Source organism: Cynocephalus volans, chromosome 3 (assembly GCF_027409185.1).
Source record: "Cynocephalus volans isolate mCynVol1 chromosome 3, mCynVol1.pri, whole genome shotgun sequence".
In the NCBI taxonomy this organism is placed as follows: Eukaryota; Metazoa; Chordata; class Mammalia; order Dermoptera; family Cynocephalidae; genus Cynocephalus; species Cynocephalus volans.
In genome coordinates, this window is record NC_084462.1 from 87,077,041 (window position 1) to 87,095,602 (window position 18,562).

At 33.5% G+C, this 18,562-nt stretch overlaps 1 protein-coding gene across 8 annotated transcripts in view; it reads left to right on the plus strand.

Annotated features, from left to right (window-relative positions):
• Positions 1 to 14,699, plus strand: part of DMXL2 (Dmx like 2) — a 152,377-nt gene extending 137,678 nt beyond the window's left edge. For 4 of the 8 annotated variants that reach the window (XM_063088709.1, XM_063088710.1, XM_063088713.1 and 1 more), the window contains 14 exons: positions 193 to 323; positions 870 to 955; positions 1,373 to 1,574; positions 2,358 to 2,475; positions 6,660 to 6,746; positions 6,826 to 6,947; positions 8,114 to 8,252; positions 8,940 to 9,000; positions 9,132 to 9,259; positions 9,774 to 9,851; positions 11,362 to 11,453; positions 12,244 to 12,296; positions 13,498 to 13,715; positions 14,490 to 14,699. In XM_063088709.1, coding sequence (XP_062944779.1) covers positions 193 to 323; positions 870 to 955; positions 1,373 to 1,574; positions 2,358 to 2,475; positions 6,660 to 6,746; positions 6,826 to 6,947; positions 8,114 to 8,252; positions 8,940 to 9,000; positions 9,132 to 9,259; positions 9,774 to 9,851; positions 11,362 to 11,453; positions 12,244 to 12,296; positions 13,498 to 13,715; positions 14,490 to 14,699 — 1,725 coding nt within the window. Of the gene's footprint in view, positions 1 to 192; positions 324 to 869; positions 956 to 1,372; positions 1,575 to 2,357; positions 2,485 to 5,683; positions 5,744 to 6,659; positions 6,747 to 6,825; positions 6,948 to 8,113; positions 8,253 to 8,939; positions 9,001 to 9,131; positions 9,260 to 9,773; positions 9,852 to 11,361; positions 11,454 to 12,243; positions 12,297 to 13,497; positions 13,716 to 14,489 lie in introns of those variants that run through there. The other 4 variants (XM_063088707.1, XM_063088708.1, XM_063088711.1 and 1 more) reach the window with 3 other exon arrangements.
• Positions 14,700 to 18,562: the final 3,863 nt, after the last annotated feature.

The following is an 18,562-nucleotide window of genomic DNA, read 5'->3' on the forward strand; positions in this document are numbered from 1 at the left end:
TAGATTGACACCATTTAAAATGTTTAGTTTTAAGTTAGAACAATAATATATATTTTAAAATATTTTTATATATTATATATCAAAGTATGTAATATGTAAATTACATATTTATGCATTTAAATATATATTTTAATATATTTTATATATGTATAAAATTGTATATCTTAAAAATAACTTTACCTTTTATTGCAGCCATTTCTCCCTTTGTCTGATAGTGGCGTTATATATGATTCTGATGAAAGCATTCATAGTGAAGATGACGATGATGATGCCTTTTTTTCAGATACACAAATACAGGAGCATCAAGATCCAAATTCCTATAGGTAAATAAGGCTTTTTTTTTTCCCTTTTTTTTTTCTTTTTGCCATTATTTTGTGGAAAGTCCTCATGTTAATAGTTTTAAATAACATTATTATCATGAGTTTATATAAGAACTGACATGTTTTCAGGTTAAGAATTCTGCACCTTGGAGGTCAATTTCTAGTTAGTAGAGTATTTCCTTCACATCCTTATAGAATAGCTTTCATGCAAACATAAACATTTTTAGTGAGGAAAAAATATGTAACTTATTGACATGCTATTAGAAATTAATATATAATTTATTAATGTGCTATTAGATTCCATGTAACCGTGTGGTAAATATTTTTCCACTAGGTAATTTTCAGATATTGAAAGTGTGATATATTGTTGCATGGCTTTTATTTTCAAAGACCCTCAAAAGTGCCATTTTTGTATAGTAAATGTCAATGACAGCTTGTTTCCTGGGTTGGAGATTGGGCTAACAGTTGACAGGGAACATCATTGTGCTTCTTCCATAATTTTATTTTTTGATTAAGGAGAATTTTTTTTTTTTTGCCCCCATTGGACAGCTGGGCTCTTCTGCATTTGACAATGGTTAAGCTAGTACTTCACAATGTCAAGAATTTCTTTCCCATTGCTGGACTAGAATTCTCCGGTGAGTTTGGAACTTGAAATTAATGTTATTAAATATAAATTACCATCAAATTTCTCTTTATAAAATCTATATAGAAGGCCATTTGGAACTTTCAAAATACTGCATTGGAGATTTATGAGGTCTTGTTTAAACATTTTAGGCTTCAATCTATGGCTTTAATTCATAGCAAGAATCACTGTCTATAGAAGACTGAAATAGCAGGAAATCAAACTGGGGAAGCTAGACATTTTCCCAGCTTTTAGAGAGCTGACCTTCTGTTTTGTTGAAAGTATTAAGAATCCAAATGTTATTAGATTTAAATTTTCAGATTTAATTGTATTCTCAGAAGTCTTGGCTCTAAGAATTCAGATTTTGTAAATAATGTGGATGATTAATATTTTTTATAAAAATAAAATGACATATTCTATCATCTTTTAGAGCTGCCTGTAACATCACCATTAGGTATTGCTGTGATTAAAAACTTGGAGAACTGGGAACAGATCCTGCAAGAGAAAATGAATCAGTTTGAAGGTCCACCTCCTAACTATATCAACACATATCCAACTGACCTTTCAGTAGGAGCTGGGCCAGCTATTCTTCGAAATAAAGCAATGTTAGAACCTGAAAATACTCCATTCAAGTAAGAAAGTTCTTATAATGGTGATGAGAGTGTAGTTTGGTTTAACTTTTCTGGAAGACAGTTTGGCAAAATATGCCAATAGCCTTCAAAACATTCATAATTTTGAACCAGCAATCCTGTTTTTAGGAGTATACTCTAAGGAAAACATCACAAATCTGGATAGAAAATTATTTTTCCCAGCATTATCAAGAATTTCATAGACATTACTTTTATAATCAAGGAAAAACCTTTATTGTATTAACTTCTGTATTTTTTTTTTTTTAATTTTCAGAACTCTTACAGAAAACTTTTTGGATAATTATATATATGCAAGCAAGGTGCTACTGACTTTTTGTCAGTAATTTGACAGTAAACACATTAAGGGTTTTTATTGATATTTTGATCTTCTACTTGCCCATCTAGGCCCCTTTTGATAAGTAGCATGCTTTTTTCGAGGCAGCTGGCCATGATTAAAAGTTCTGCTCAGAAATGAAATCTGTGACTTTTTATTCTTTGGTGAAATGCTTTAACCAACAGGATCAGCCTAAAGTGTAGTTTAAAATAGAGAATAATAAGAGATTCATTTGACTCTCAGCTCAACCAGTTTATTCAGTGTAATTAGAGAATTGCTAGATGAAGGAATGAATTTTAGGATAACTAAAAATTAACATTAAAATAAATTAAAATTTGTTGTGCTTAATGCTGTGTCTTCTTTGCAATAGATTGTGGTAGTTTTTAAAAAGTATCTGCAAGTATGAAACTTTTATAGACTAAAATAGTGTGATATGTTAATTTTTTTAATAGATCCCGGGATTCTTCTGCACTTCCAGTGAAACGACTTTGGCATTTCCTTGTTAAACAAGACGTCCTTCAAGAAACATTTATTAGATATATTTTCACTAAGAAAAGAAAGCAGAGTGAGGTATTTTGAGAAAATATATTTTCTGTTATAATTTTTCTTTAGTTTTCTTTACATTTATAATGAAGTTAGTGCTTGGTTTATTTTGAAATTTTGTTTTTGGTTGAAACTTATCATCTTTCATGCCTCTTGGGTAATAGATTTTACTAATCTACAGTGAACTTCTTTTAAGGTAAAACCTTATAATTTTTATTTCATAGCAGTGAAACAACATAGATTCCTTGATAAATCACATATAATCAACTGAAAGTTGGTACTTCCTTTATAGTATTTTTGTTGGGCTTTTACATGTAATAAACATTGTAGTGGATAGTTTGGGGGATTTAATTAATAAATGATTGTACTCTATAGTATTCTCTGCATATCATTTAATTGAAAATACAACATGGCTCTTTAAAAGCATTTTATTTAGCATTTCGAAATGAGCAGGATAAACTTGAGAAGCAACAAATTCAGGATAATTTTGTGAGAGAATGAACTACAGAAATACCAAATACAGGATGAAGGAAGAGTGCTCTTACAAATTGAGGCAGAGGTTCTGTATAGTGCATGGTGATTTTTAAGTTAACATAATTAGTAATGTAATGTCATACAGGGTTCAAGAAGAATCAAGAGTTTGGGAGACTGGCAAATGATCTCTTCTTTATAAAAGAAGAGTTATTACACATAGGCCTTTTTATATGAGCATGTCAGTCCATTTGGCCATTTAATAAGGCAGTTTGGAGAGTTTTCAGAGTAGAATGCCTGATGTAATTAAAGATTTGGCAAACTATCAGAAAAGAAAGATGAATTATATTTCACTTAGAAAAGTGAAAACTGAGAGGGACAGTTCATACGGCTCATGTTCCCTGGTAAAGTATAGAATTGTTTCTCAGTGTTTCCCCATACCTAGGGCAGCAGAACTTACCATACTTATTTTACTACTAATCACCCCCTTACCTGGATGGTAATTGTGGTCAGCCCTTGTAATTAGTCATTTATTTTCTCTATGGATTTAAAAATTATCTATTTATATGAGGAAGTAGGAGATTGAACTAAAGAGATTATTTTGAGTCCTATATTACAAGCTTTTTGATAAAAAATAAAAGACCCTGATGGTATTATTGATGTAGGGTTTGTTAAGAATATCATAGAGCCAAACTATTTGTCTCTTTTATTTAAACTGCTATGTACACAGCATTTCCTGTAGTGCTGCTGAGTCTAAATTTCATAAAATAAGATATAGGTACTTAAAAAATGGATTTAAAAAGATATTTGCTCTAATTAGGGCTGTTATTTACAGAAAGCCACTTCATTGAAGGATCAGTTTTCTGAGTGTTTAGTTCTTCAAATTATACAACTGAGTGATGTATCAAAAATATGTTTTAACTACTCATAAGGTTTGTAGCAGTTTGCCTTGGTTGGACTGGCAGAGCCTTGGAGTTCTGGGAGAAGCGAGCTATCTAGGTTTCTTGGACCCTCACATTCTTGTCTTGCCCTTCAGTATCTTTTCTCTCCTCTCCAGTTTGCCTCTTCCTTAACTAAGTCTCTCCCTCTCTCTGCCCCTGAGCCTCTGTGCTCTTGGGATCAGCAGCCTAAGCAGTGTATTCTCTTCTGTTTTCTTTGAGCAGGGGATCTTCATGAACAGGGAAGTGGGACAGAGATAAATTGAACATTTCTTAAAGTGCTATATATAAGCCTAGTTGGCTCTAGGGAAGGGAGGTACATGGCTGGGAGTTGGGGTGAAAAAATTTTTATCATGTACTCTTTTGAATTTTAAACATTAAGTGAAATTACTATCTTTTCCAGTGCTGTCCAGTAGAACTTTTTGTGATGGAAATTTATATCTGTGCAATCCAATGTAGTAGTCACCATCCACATGTGATTACTGAACACTTGAAATGTGACTCTGGACCTGAAATTTTTATCTTATTTAATTTTAATTAATCTATTAAGTAGTCACACATGGTTGGTGGCTGCTGTGTTGAATAGTGCAGATCTGCTGAAAAATTATTTTCACTAGAAAAAAATTATGAAAAAATGTTAAAGCTGTTACGACAAAATAAAAACTGGTTACTAGGCTCAGAAATATGCAAAATTTATTGAAACTACCCATCCAATAAGAGTGATTTATCTTTATAAATTGTTAAATAGGATTTTAGTAATCGATAAATTTGGTAAATTCAGTGAATTAATTAATTAGTGAAATTGGCAGACTAATTCTAAAAATGCTGAAATGTTGGCTGATTTTTAAAAATTACTTAAATTTTTCCTGAGAAATACTGAAATTTTAGATACATTCATAAGAAGAAGATATTTTAACTCATTGAATATATTAAAGAAAAATATTCTACCAGACAAGTTCTTATGAAATTCATAAATGTGGCAAACTCAACTAATTGATTAAAGGCAAATAGATTCTTCAGCAATTTGGCTTTCACTGAGTTAGCCATTCCACACATTGACCATTCTCGAGTGTTTTGTTATCAGCTGCAGCAGCCGTAGGGAATGCATTTATGGCATGGTCGGAGGACTTGAATGGCCCTTTATGCTGAAAGGGAAGCAGTCACCTCGAGGTATGAGGAGGAGTTATTGCTGTGTTCAGAGGCTTCCACAACAGGGCAGAAATATTACTTCTGATTATAGCATCCTTTATGACCCTCTCATTAGCCAGGGGCACGTTGTTTGTGTGATTTCTTTCCCATGCCTCATTTTATCAATCATTTATTTACTTATAAGGAGAAAAAGCATGTGGTTACTCATATTCCTTATGAGAATGAGCGAAACAATTATCAGTACTTTGAATCTTTGTTTAGAAATAAATAAATTTAATATGTATTGGAAATGAACTCCGGTAGAATAGAAATCTATGTATTATAGAATGCAATGCATCTGCTCATGCAGGTGGCTTTTATTTTTAGAGATTACGGTTTTAAGAATTTTAAGTTACGTAACTGGTATTCAAGTAACTAATTTTTATTTTGAAATAGCTTTTATGTTTTCCTGTGTATATAATAGTCTCATTAACTTTAGTTTTGCCCTTTTTGCTTTGTGTTGTGTTTACCTGAAGATATTATGTTTTATTCAGTTTAATTTTTTTCTTGATTTTGCAAAATTCATTTTTATCTTCTTTAAGTGATGGAGTGGCCATTTTAGCTTGAAATGTTTCATTCTCTTTATAATTTCGTTTCATGCATGTGTTTTGTGTTTGTGACGGTGTGGTGTTACTTAGTCTGTAGAAGAACATGTGGAGCAGGTCAAACAAAACTACGTAGCAGAAGATTACATCAAGGTAGTATTCTGAGCTCTTGTACTTAGCTGCTTCTTTAAAGCTCAAGGAGCTAATGCCTCATCTCTAGTACTAACCATGACCTGCCCAACTGGCTAACTGATCAGAGAACTCTTTGCCTTCATGCCATCTCAGTGGTGTAGGTTTTGAGATGCTTTACTGTGTCTGGCTTGCTCTCCCTTGCTATTGGTTCTTCTCTATTTGCTCCCTGTTCCATCTTCACTTCTGTCACTTCTTCCTATCTGTTCTTAAGCATGGCTGTTTCATCTTTCCTTCTTCTTGATTCTGCCTCTTCTTTCCTTCCCATCACCTCAGACCTCAATTCCTCTCACCAATCTACTTCATTTCTTTCTAACTAGCCTGCTTTGCAATTTCTTACTCCTTTCTCATCACTTATTTCAAAGTGCTTCATGTCTTATGTGACTTCTTTGTCTTTCTCCTCTACTCTGTGCCTCTTAATGTATACACATTCTTATTGCAGAATATTTGCATACTTTTAGAAAAACTAAGAGACATATTTCAGGGCTGGCCGGTTAGCTCATTTGGTTAGAGTGTGTTGCTGATAACACCAACGTCAAGGGTTTGCATCCTGTACCAGCCTGCTGCCAAAAACAAAAAACAAAAAAAGAGTTACATATACTGTTATAAATCAGGAATGAAAATATATTAGCTATCTTTTGTGACAGTTAATCAGTATCTTATATCACAATGGAAATGTTTATAATTTGACTGCTTGCAGGGCATCAGAGAATTTAAACAAATTCTCCTAAGCTAATTTTCAACACACTAAAGTTACTCACCTTTATTTCTTGCTGCTGCTACATTTTCTTCTTCTTCTACTTTCAAATTTCATGGGATGTGCATATTTCTATATAGAGCTGTGCTGCAGCAACTAAAACTGCTGACAAATGTTTTATAGGTTGAAGCTGATCTGGGCTATCCAGGTGGAAAGGCGAAAATCATTCATAAGGAATCTGATATGATCATGGCATTTTCTGTTAATAAGGTAAAAGATTTAGTTATTATAAAGAATGTACTTATTTTTAGTGAAATAGCTTAAATCATTGACTGCCTTTGCTTTACAGACAAACTGTAATGAAATTGTTTTGGCTTCAACACACGATGTGCAAGAACTTGATGTTACTTCCCTACTGGCCTGTCAATCATATATATGGATTGGAGAAGAATATGATAGAGAATCCAAAAGGTTTGCCTCATAGTTGATTTTAAATGTAGTTTTCATCAAGAAGTACCTGCTAAATGGTTATGCACATCATTTGAATTATCTTGAAAAGTCTCTGTCTCTGTCTCTCTCCATTTGGGTAGGAGAAAAACATTGTTTTAGCTGCCAATAAAAAGCTTTGTCTACATTAATGACTAAATTACTCATACTTGTTCCATTACATTCTGCACTGTTCATAGTGTTTAGGTAATTGCTAACACCAAAACCTAATGCTAACAACTGCCACTTTGACATTTAACTCCAAAGAAATGTCAGGAATTAACTCCAAAGAAATGTCAGTAAAATCAGCTGATCTGGACAATTAAAGCAAAAAGTAGTATACACAAGTATGTTAGATTGATTGATGAGTCATATTTACTTAGTAATTTTGCATTGTTTCTTCTTGATTATCATTTGATGAGCTTACTTTTTGTACAGATACAAACGTAGATGGCTTTTATTAAAGCTATGGACACTGCACAAAGAGTGTCATGCAACGCTTTCTTATTTTGGGGTTTCTCCTCAATTTTTGCTCTCCCTCTTGCTTTTCTCCAGACTCTTAGAAATTTTATGTGCTTAGGAATGGTGCCATGATGCTTCTCCTCTTGTTTTGTGAATTCTCTCTTTTGTTAGTATATAATATAACTGGGCTTCAGTATCACACTTCAAAGTAAAAACGACCGTGTAGTGTGAAATGGTCCGTCATAAAAATTATTTTCACATTTTGATGTGACGATAAGTTGATACCTTACTCTAAGAAATCTTTAAACTTAAATTTCTTTAAAATGTATTAATTTGATATATGGAATACCTGTACTTGAAGAGAACATATAATCTTTTTCTATATATGATTGAAAGAATACCTATGTTAAATACTTTAAATACTTTAAAACAAACATTTGTTCTAGCTTGTGCAGCAATAAAGTTGCCCCCAAACAACACTAGACTAAATTTATATTTTGCTTAAAGGGAAAAAGTTAACGAGTACTAAAATTAGCTATGATTAAGTCTTGTACGTAAGTTTTTCTTATGGATATTTATTCAGTTTCTCAAATAAAGAATGTCGTATGGGTACATAAGAAGTTCTGTAGTTGGAATTTGTGTTTAGAGAAAATGGAATTTTCACAGTAATGCACAAATGTTTTTCACAGTTCAGATGATATTGATTATCGTGGTTCCACTACAACTCTTTATCAACCCAGTGCAACATCCTATTCAGCAAGTCAGGTGCATCCACCTTCATCTCTGCCATGGCTGGGCAGTGGACAGACTAGCACTGGAGCTAGTGTGGTATGTTATTCATTATTAGGTATGGTTTCTGGATATGGACTCCTTGAAAAAATAAGTTGAAATCACTTTGACGTAGGAACGATCCTAAATATCAGGGCAATGACCAGTAGATACACCATGGTAATAACAGGTAACAGTTGTGAGTTTCTTAGTCCCAGGTGTGTGATTTTTTTTTCACAACAACCCCAGGTGATAGGTGCTATTATTATCCTCTATTATCATTTTATAGATGAGCAAACTTAGACACAAAATAGTAGAGCAAAGTTAAAGAGGAATTCATGTCTACTTATAAGTGTTTGAAAGTATGTCAATAACATTCTCGTTAGTCACTGTAGTTGAAGGGGTCCCATTCTCATGTTCTGCTGTGAAGAATCTGGAGATATTCCTGATTGTCCTCGGGGATGGGCACTTGGAGGAGAGTTCCCTTTATCACTAGGTGAATCTGCTTGGTAATCTCACAGTCCATACAGGCCAGGGCTGTACCAGTAAGTACTATGCTTCCTAAACCTGTTCAGACAAATGTTCTATGTTAAGTGATTCTGAAAATTCATAACAGGGTTTATCTCAGTAATAATAATGTTGTAAGAGAATAAATGTTATCAGAATTAGAGTTGCCCATTAGGTGATCGTCCTCATCTCTTCTGAATATACAAAATAAATTAATTTTTAAAATATCTTCTTTTAAAGCTTATGAAAAGGAATCTACATAATGTTAAGAGAATGACCTCACACCCAGTCCATCAATACTGTAAGTATTTTATTTATGCCCTAAGGATTCTAAATGTCCTTTATCATTTTGAGGCTGATTTATCAAATAGAAAATTTGGAACTCTTTAACTTTATAATTTCTTACTTTCTGCTTTATCTCTTGTGTTTCAGATCTTACAGGTGCTCAGGATGGCAGTGTGCGAATGTTTGAATGGACACGACCTCAGCAACTTGTCTGTTTCCGTCAAGCTGGCAATGCAAGAGTTACCAGATTATATTTTAATTCACAAGGCAACAAGGTTAGTTCTTGGGGGTTACTGCTAAATTCATCCAAAAATTATTGTGGATATTTGGAAGTAAATAGTTAATAAAACTACATCTAAAAAGAATTCAGTGACCCTGGATTTAAGTTGAGGAGGCAGTCTGTTGAAGTCTGTTTATATACCCTTTTCCTCCAACAGAAGCATAAATCTACAAAATTTAATAGATTTTTAGTGGCTTCTGTTGAATGTGTTCATGGTGCCTGTAAGCACAGTTAAGTACTTGAGAGAAACCTTCTAGTTTCTTACTAAATTCCATTATAGAGGTATGGAGGAAAACAGTGAAATCAGTATGGAAAATAGTTAAAAGGTGACAGGAAATTTATAGTATCTGGCCTTTCTTGGGAACTACAGAAACAGAAATTTTATAGATAGAATTCTGTAGGCAGAATGTTAGTTTAGTGGGGTCTGAGTGACTCTCCTTTCCATAAATGTTTTTATCTTTGCTATAGATACTAAGAGGCTGTATTTAATATTTACACCATTCTTACAGTGTGGTGTTGCAGATGGAGAGGGTTTTATGAGTATCTGGCAAGTTAACCAAGCTGCATCAAATCCTAAACCTTACATGGTAAGTATTACTCACATTCCCAGAGTGCGTACAAAGAACACTTTAAATATTTGTTTCAGACAGTGAATTTCATTGGTGGTTCTGTTGAGAAAGGGACAGTTCTGTCCAGTAATTACAACCTAGGAGCAGCACACATCTTTACACTAGTTTTTAGACTGAAATGACATAAGAAGCAAAAAAACCTTGTTTTTCCCTTTGAAGGGCAGCCATTATAATTGAAAAACTTCAGGGGCTTTCTCTGTCTGTGGTTCGCTTTTATCTAGTTTGAAAACTTTAACCTTCTTAATGATAGAATTTTATAGTGTGTATATTAAGAATCAAATAGATTCTGAACATCTATTCCAATTTGCTCCAGAATTTTGCTGACCAGATTATAAAATAACCAATCCAGTTAGCCCACTTTATTCATTAATCTGAATCATTTAAAAATACTTGGTGATGAACACAAGCATATTTTCATTTGGTAGAGGAGTAGCAAGGGGTGGGGGTAGAAGGTGAGGCTGTCCTGTGTGGAATTCCCAGCTTCATACATATGGAGGTTCAGAAAGCCTTGAACCTCCTGGGTCCAGATAGATTACTCAGATACTTTTAAATTTTCTTTTCAAGACTGTCTGCATGTTCTTAATTATGTATATGAGACAAGATATTTCTCGTAAATTAGTACACTGTACATATGGTACCCTCATGTCTTCACAGAAATGGAAGTAATCTTAAATTTATCCTTTTGCCTTCAGTCAGATCCACACTATGATAATTCCAGATGAAAAAATGTTCATTTTATTTTAAATACCCTGACATCCTCTTTTTGGGCCCTCACTTCCAAATTTCTATTCTTTCATCTGATCCAACGAGAAAAGTCATACCTGGCTCGGATATAGTTTCCCACATTGCTGGAACATCATTTAGGAGCCTTTTTGGGCAGCTGAAGTCCTATGGATTATTTGCAGGACCACTTTTGACAGTGTCTTTATTATTGGTAAAACATTTGGGGGTAGGGTCAGGGGGCATGGAGGTGGCAAAGAACATGGATATTTGTTTTTAGGTTACAGAGTTAATTTGACTTGAGTCTCTCATAGTGCAGCCTAAGAATAGATGGGCGTGTAAATATTTTTCTCATTGGATTGTTGTTATTATGGTTTATGATATTATTTAAAGTTTGTTAAATGTATTTGAAGTCATTAGCACTAAAATTCATTAAGCTTTTAATATAATTGGATGACGGGTAAATTCATGTACTCTGATACCCTATTCTTACATAATCTAAAAAATACAACCTTTAATTTCATGTTTTAACCTCTTTCCAGTTTTAAAAAAATTATTGGATATTAGCTAAATAATATGCAGTTGACAGTTAATCCTCTTACTCTCAGTTATTCTTTATTCTAGACTGTTTTTAAAAACTGTTCTTAGCTTATGCATGTAATGTAATTATTAGCAGAACTGTGTATTTGTACTGAACTAAATGTTATTGGATTTTTAGATAACATCATTTTTACTTTGTTTTCCATAGAGTTGGCAGTGCCACAGTAAAGCCACAAGTGACTTTGCATTTATTACCTCTTCAAGTCTAGTTGCTACATGTGGACAGTCCAATGATAATAGGTAGGTTGACAGAAAATCAAAATAAGATGTAAGAAAATTTTAGGCAGAAAGGTGTTCTTGCTAGAAAGTATGGATTTCTATTTAGTAGAGTTTTTCCACCCCAAGAATAAAAATACTTTGTTATATAATTCTTGTCTCAGAGTAATTTTCCTTACCAAAAAGAGATATGCATGTGCAATTTTTATATTAAAACTAGGACGGTACTTCAAAAAGTTCATGGAAAAATAATTAAAAGATAATACAAATTTTTCCATGAACTTGTTGAAGTACCCTCGTGTTGAGTCTTTTTTTTTTTAATTGCTGTTAATACTGTTGAGTTCTTCAGAACTAACAAAAATTTGACACTCTGTAGCCATCATTCTCAACATTTTCTTTGACCTCACACTGTTTTCACTGGCAACACATGCCCATGAATAACATCTCTCCTTTCCCTGCAGTGGTTAACACCTGGGGGTATAGAAGCATCTCCTCTTCTACTCAGGAAGTCATATCATAGTTTCTCTGGAGTGGTAATGGAAAAGAGATGAGTCTAGGAAATGCAGACAGGTGGGACCATGTGAGACAGAACTATGTAGTTTGAAAAGGATGAACTCTTAGGAGAGATATACCCCCAGTCCCAGTCCCTACCCTCATCCAAGTTGAGAATCACTGCTCTATCAATGTGAGTGAATAAAAAAGATAAGAAGATTGAATAAGTAAAAATATATGACTCGAAGACAAAATCGGTCCCTAGTGATGATTTGCAACAATTGTTTATTATGTGTTTTTGTTATTGCTGTTTCTTTATAAGAAATGTATGCCTCTGGGACACATTAATATCACCTGCAAACAGCCTCATTCATGGTAAGTTAAGGTCTATGATTTTTAATATACTATGAAAGAATGCTTTCCTGGTTTTATTTTAATTAGTGAATCCAGTGAGTGTTTATTGACAGGTTGAAAATAGAGAAATATTTAGAGTGAATGACTGAAAATTCTCAAAATTAATTAGGATGTTTGGCTGCCTTGCTGAGGTAAGTGTGTATGGTCATAGAAGTCTAGCTAGCTTAGAATAGTTTTTATGTTGTATTCTATTTAGAAAATATGTTATGGAGAGTAGTGGTGCTACTAACAAGGCTACATAAGAAACTAATTGCAAAATATTTATCGAATCTGGTAGAAATGAGATCATATTTTAAATAATTAAACCTAACCATAAAGTAAAACAAAGCTTTCACTTATGATAACAGCTAGATATATGAACAATACAATTTAAGTATCATTCCTTTGTTTAAGACAGTATTTGCCAAATTGATATCTCTTTCACATGCTGCTCCCCCCAAATTACTTTATGTTGAAATAAGTTTGGGTTAAACGACATTAAAGTAAAATTTTTTACAGAATGATTTTCCTGCCTTTTAATATGCTTATGTACATTTTGAAAGATGTAGTTATTTCCCAATTTTATTTGATTACAAAATTCTTTTTTCTGTGAATAGTTGTTTATTACTTAAAAGATTTTCTACATATTCATTTGAATCTTTACTCATATTAAAATGCAAAGAATCCTGGGAAGGATAACTCTTTAACTTGTAACTGAAAATGTTCACACTAGTATAGTTGAGTTTCAGTTACTTACCTGTGAAGAACTTTTGATGAGGATATGTGGGGCAGCACTAGGCTACAGTAAATACTTAACACTGGTGGATAGTAATGAGGTGACTAAGTGTACCATTGAGAAGCTTGGTTTTCTCTGCACTCTTGCTTCTACATCTTATGAGACAGCATCAGTTAGGGCTTAAGGTTTAAAAGTCCTTTTTCTGTGAGTGGGGAGGGGGTGTTCGTATTGAAATTATAGATAAAAACATTTTTTGTGACATTGCTTAGCATTTTTCTTTATACTTTAATCATATGATTACAGAAATTCAATGACTCATAAAAATAAATGTACCTTAAAATGAAAAATGTGTAATTTCTATTTTATTTAAATGTGCATTTAGACATTATCGGAAGTGCCAATGTAGAAATTGTTTTGGGAAAGTTTCTTGGTGTTTTTCTTCTTCAGGTTTCACATGCCATGATCATGGTGCCACGGTACTTCAGTATGCCCCTAAACAGCAACTCCTAATCTCTGGAGGTAGAAAAGGATATATTTGCATTTTTGACATCAGGCAGAGACAGCTAATTCACACATTCCAGGCACATGACTCAGCTATTAAAGCTCTGGCTCTGGATCCCTGTGAGGAATATTTTACTACAGGTTCAGCAGAAGGTAACATAAAGGTGAGTCAGTACAAGAGGTTAGAATATGCTATGTACTATCTTTATCTGTTGTCAATACTGATTGGAAAAGAAAAGAAAAAAAAAAAAAAAACGCTGCACTCTTTGAAATGAAGGCATGAAGTAAAGCATTATGGGGATATTGGAGATCTCTCAATATCCTGCCCCCACCCCAACCCTGCTTCTGCGTGGCTGTTTCTAAACTGTTACGGCCTGGAAAACCAGATAATCAAGCTCATTGGATTCTAAGGTCATTAAAGAGGTTTAAAGAACTCTGTTTTAAGTGCTTGAGTTTAATTAATACACGGATCTTTTGTGACATCAGTTTGGCCCCTCAGAACCTTGTCCCCTCTCCCCATCTCTACCCTCAGTACCTGGCTCTTGTGTATGGTTGAAGTGAGCTTTCCAGATGAGTGAAATAAGACTGTACTTCTTTTACCCTAGGGCCTAACTTAGCATTAGGAACATATTTAATTGAATTAACAAATATTTAATTGAATTAGAGATTGGATACATATGGTTAATATGAAACTACAAAAAGATGTGAAGAGAGAAATTTTAAACAATGGTGGTGTAAGGACAGCAAGTAAATCAATTGTGAGTGATTTCTTAGTCACGTAAGATGTTAGGAAAGAGGCAGTGGATGGGAAAGGTGAGATTTAACGGGATCAGTTGGGCCCCAGGAGCAGGAGTGAGGCCATGTTTTTTTGTCTTTGGTCTCTCTCTCCTCAGTGACTTATAATTTTTGTCTTTACTCTTTGTTTTTGCTTAAACTAGGTTTGGAGATTGACAGGCCGTGGCCTAATTCATTCATTTAAAAATGAACATGCTAAGCAGTCCATATTCAGAAACATTGGGGCTGGAGTCATGCAGATTGACATCACCCAGGGAAATCGGATCTTCTCCTGTGGTGCAGATGGAACACTGAAAACCAGGGTTTTGCCCAGTGCTTTTAACATCTCTAACAGAATTCTTGACATTCTATAGACTTAAAAATTTGGACTTTATTTTTGTATACATTTCAATTTAAAAAAAACTTCAGTAATTATTAGACAATTCTGCTTTCTAAGCAGTCTGTAAACACGTTGAAAACAACACAGAGAATCTCTGTAGAATTTAAATCTGATCCAAGCTGAGTGTCATGCTGAGTATTGCCTATACAGGTTGGTAGAATGAATGTGCATGTACCTTGCTATAATGCTGATGTACTAATAAAAATAAAATCAAACCTAGCATTGTATGAAGGAAAGCTATTCTATACAGCATTTAGCAACCTGATTCAGAGAACATTTGAGGTTATAGCAGATTAATAAGTTGAAATAATGAGAAGGACCTTAATACCAAATTAAGGAAGAAAATGTTGCTGATTCAGGTTTTTCTTCCTGTTCTTACCACTGATTGAAGCATGCCTGCAGTCTCCTGTGTTGAATAAAGGATAGTCATAAGGTATGAAAAGCTCTAAACCACCAGAAAAACTTTCTTAGCTGTGGAGCAGTGCACAGTGACCAGTTCTCTGCTGTGAGAGGTTATTTCCATTCTTTTCTGCTGAATATTTTTCCTGTTAGTGTTTATACTGAGCCTAGTACTGTAACTTGCAAATGAGTGCAAATTTAAATGCAATGTTTTTCTCACAATTTGCACATTCACATTTTTTGGACTGCTAGTTTTTCTATTTAAATATTTGCCTTCATGTTAGGAATGTAATATGTGAACAAGACATATTTGTAGTTAACCAAAACATACCTTCTTAGTCCAGTTTAGTACTTTTTCATTTCACGTATTCAAGGTTAAACACCTACAACATTTAAGGCTATGTCAAAACTACACCAATAGAGCATTTCATATTATAATTAAAATGAATGTTAGGCTTTTTTGTGGCCAGTTAATAGTTGATGAAATTGGTGTTATTATTTATTGCCACAGCCTATTGTATAAACTATGCAGAATTAAATATTATTTGCTTGTAAAATATTAGCCAATGTTGTCATATTTTGGTGTATTTCCTTGGTTATGACCAAAAAATGTGTTCTGGAGATATTCAGAACAATGTCTCTGTGTTTAAATGTTTACCAGCAAATTGTCTCATCATGTTAATGAGAATGTTTAATGCCTGTGCAGTAAATAGTAAAATATAATGGCCTAAAAGTACCTTTCTTGAAGGCGATGTGATGTTCAGGCTATGAAATACATATGCAAAAGAAAAATAAATGTTATTTGTTAGAGTTTTATCTTAGTTTGGTCTGTTTAAATAGACTGGTCTGGCGTTCTTCGATACTGTTTTTAACAGTTGAGATGATTTTGAATTTGATAAAATATTTAAGTGTTAAAGAATTTTTAAGGTATTAGGCAGTTTATTCATTCACAAATATTTACTGAGAACCTTATACACCAGAATGGGATACAGTGGGTGAGCCAGACAGAGAAGTCACTCAACATTGGGATTTAGTTGGGTAAGAACTAACTTCACTGTACCTTCTCCAAACAGATTTAAAGTTTATTGAATAAAGGGCTGTTTTTGGTGCTGACACTGGTGAAGAAGCTGAGCCGGGAATAGTGTTTTGTTATAGTGGTGAGAGAAAGAGAAGGAGGGAGGATGTCTGAATATATAGGAACAAAAATTTGACAAAAGTTGCAAACATGTACATACACTTAACCACGGTTTAGTATACAGTAAGCTGTTTATGTTGCATTCTCTCTATCACTGTAATTAAAATAATTCTAGCTGAGTCAGTCAGAATCTGCAAAATAATAGAAATTTGAAACTGAAATTGAAAGACTCTTTGTGGTAGCTGCTGCCTTCTTTGAGCTCTTGCTTTACAATAATCTGTCATATGTCACACTAATTTTTATGTTTTTAAAAAATTAATAGGCTTTTTAAAAAACAGCTTTAGGTATACAAAAAAATTGAGCCAATACTACACGGAGTTTCCATTTACTCCCCCGCCCTCCACAGTTTCCTTGATTATTAACATCTTGCATTATGTGAAACATTTGTTACAATTAATGAACCAGTACTGATGTATTATTATAGCTAAAGTTCATGGTTTATATTAAGGGTCACTGTGTTGTAAGGTTCTGTGGGTTTTGACGAATGCATAATATCGTATATCCACCATGACAGTATCATGAAGAATAGTTTAATTGCCCTAAAAGTCCGTGTGCTTCATTCCTCCCCTTCTTCCCCCAGTGACTAGCAATCACTGGCCTTTTTACCATCTTGATAGTTGTGTCTTTTCCAGAATTTCATGTAGTTAGAATCATATACTATATAGTCTTTTCAGAGTAATTTCTTTTGCTTAGCAATATGCATTAAAATTCCTTCATATCTTCTCAGTGTTTGATAGCTCATTTCTTTTCTGTTGCTGAATAATATTCCATGGGTATACCACAGTTTATTTGTCCGTTCACCTATTGAAAGATATCTTGGTTGCTTCCAGCTTTTGGCAGTATGAATAAAGCTGCTATAAACATTCATCTGCAGGTTTTTGTGTGGATATAAGTTTTCAGCTCAGTTGGGTAAATACCTGAGTGAGATTGTTGGATCCATTTTTATGTAAGACTGTTTTTAGCTCTGTGAAAAACTGCCAAACTGTCTTCCAAAGTGGCTGTACCATTTTGTATTCCCACCAGCAATGAATGCGAGCTCCTGTTATTCCACCTCCATGGCAGCATTTGGTATTGTCAGTTTTTAAAATTTATCCATTCTAAAGGGTGTGTGGTGGTTTCTTATTGTTTTAGTTTGCAATTTCCTGATACCATATGATGTTTAACATCTTTTCATGTGCTTACTTGACATCTGTACATCTTTAGTGAGGTAACTGTTCAGAAGTTTTGCCCATTTCTTAATTGGGTTGTTTTCTTAACTGTTGAATTTTAACAGTTCTTTGTATATTTAGGATTCTTTTTTTTTTTTTTTTTTATCAGATATGTGGTTTTCCAAATATTTTCTCCATGTCTGGGCTTATTTTTCATTCTCTTAGTTTGATTTATTTGAAATTAATATAGCTACTCCAGCTGTCTTTTGATTCCTGTTAGTTTATTTTTTTCCGTTCCTTTACTTTTAGTCTATATTTGTTTTTATATTTAGAGTGGGTTCTTTTATATATATATATAAATATTTGTGGGGGTGGAGGCTGTGTGCTGCTGGCCAGTGTGGGGATCCAATAAAGTGGGTTCCTTTTAACAACATATAGTTGGATCCTGTTTTTTGTTACTGTTGTTGTTTTTTTAAATCCTAACTGATTGTCTATCTTTTACTGGTGTATTTAGACCATTTACAGTTAGTTATTGATACAGTGTATTAATATTTACCACATTCATAACTATTTTTTATTTGTTGTACTTGTTCTTTGTTTCTTTTTTTAAAAAAAGTCTTCCTCTCTTTTTCTGTCTTCTCTGGTTTTAATTGAGCATTTTATATGATTCTACTTGTCTACTCTCTTACCATGTCAATTATGCTTACAAATATTTTAAGTGGTTGCTCTAGAGTTTGATATATACATTTACAATTAATTTAAGTCCACTTTCAAATAACACTATACTGTTTCACAGGGGGTGTCACATACCTTATAAAACAGTATTCCCAATTCTTCCCTTCCACTTCTTATAACACTGCCGTCTTTCAGTTTACTTATCTGTAATCCCAATACATTGCTGCTTTTATTATTACTATTAGATCAAGTGTGAATAAGAAAAATAAAAGATTTATTAGCTTAATTTCTTTCTTTTTCCTTTTTTTTTAATACTCTTACTATATGTAGACTGAGTTTTGGCCTATATAATTTTCCACCTCTCTGAAGAACTTCTTTTAGTATTTCTTGTAAGGCAGGTCTACTGGTGACAGAGTTCCT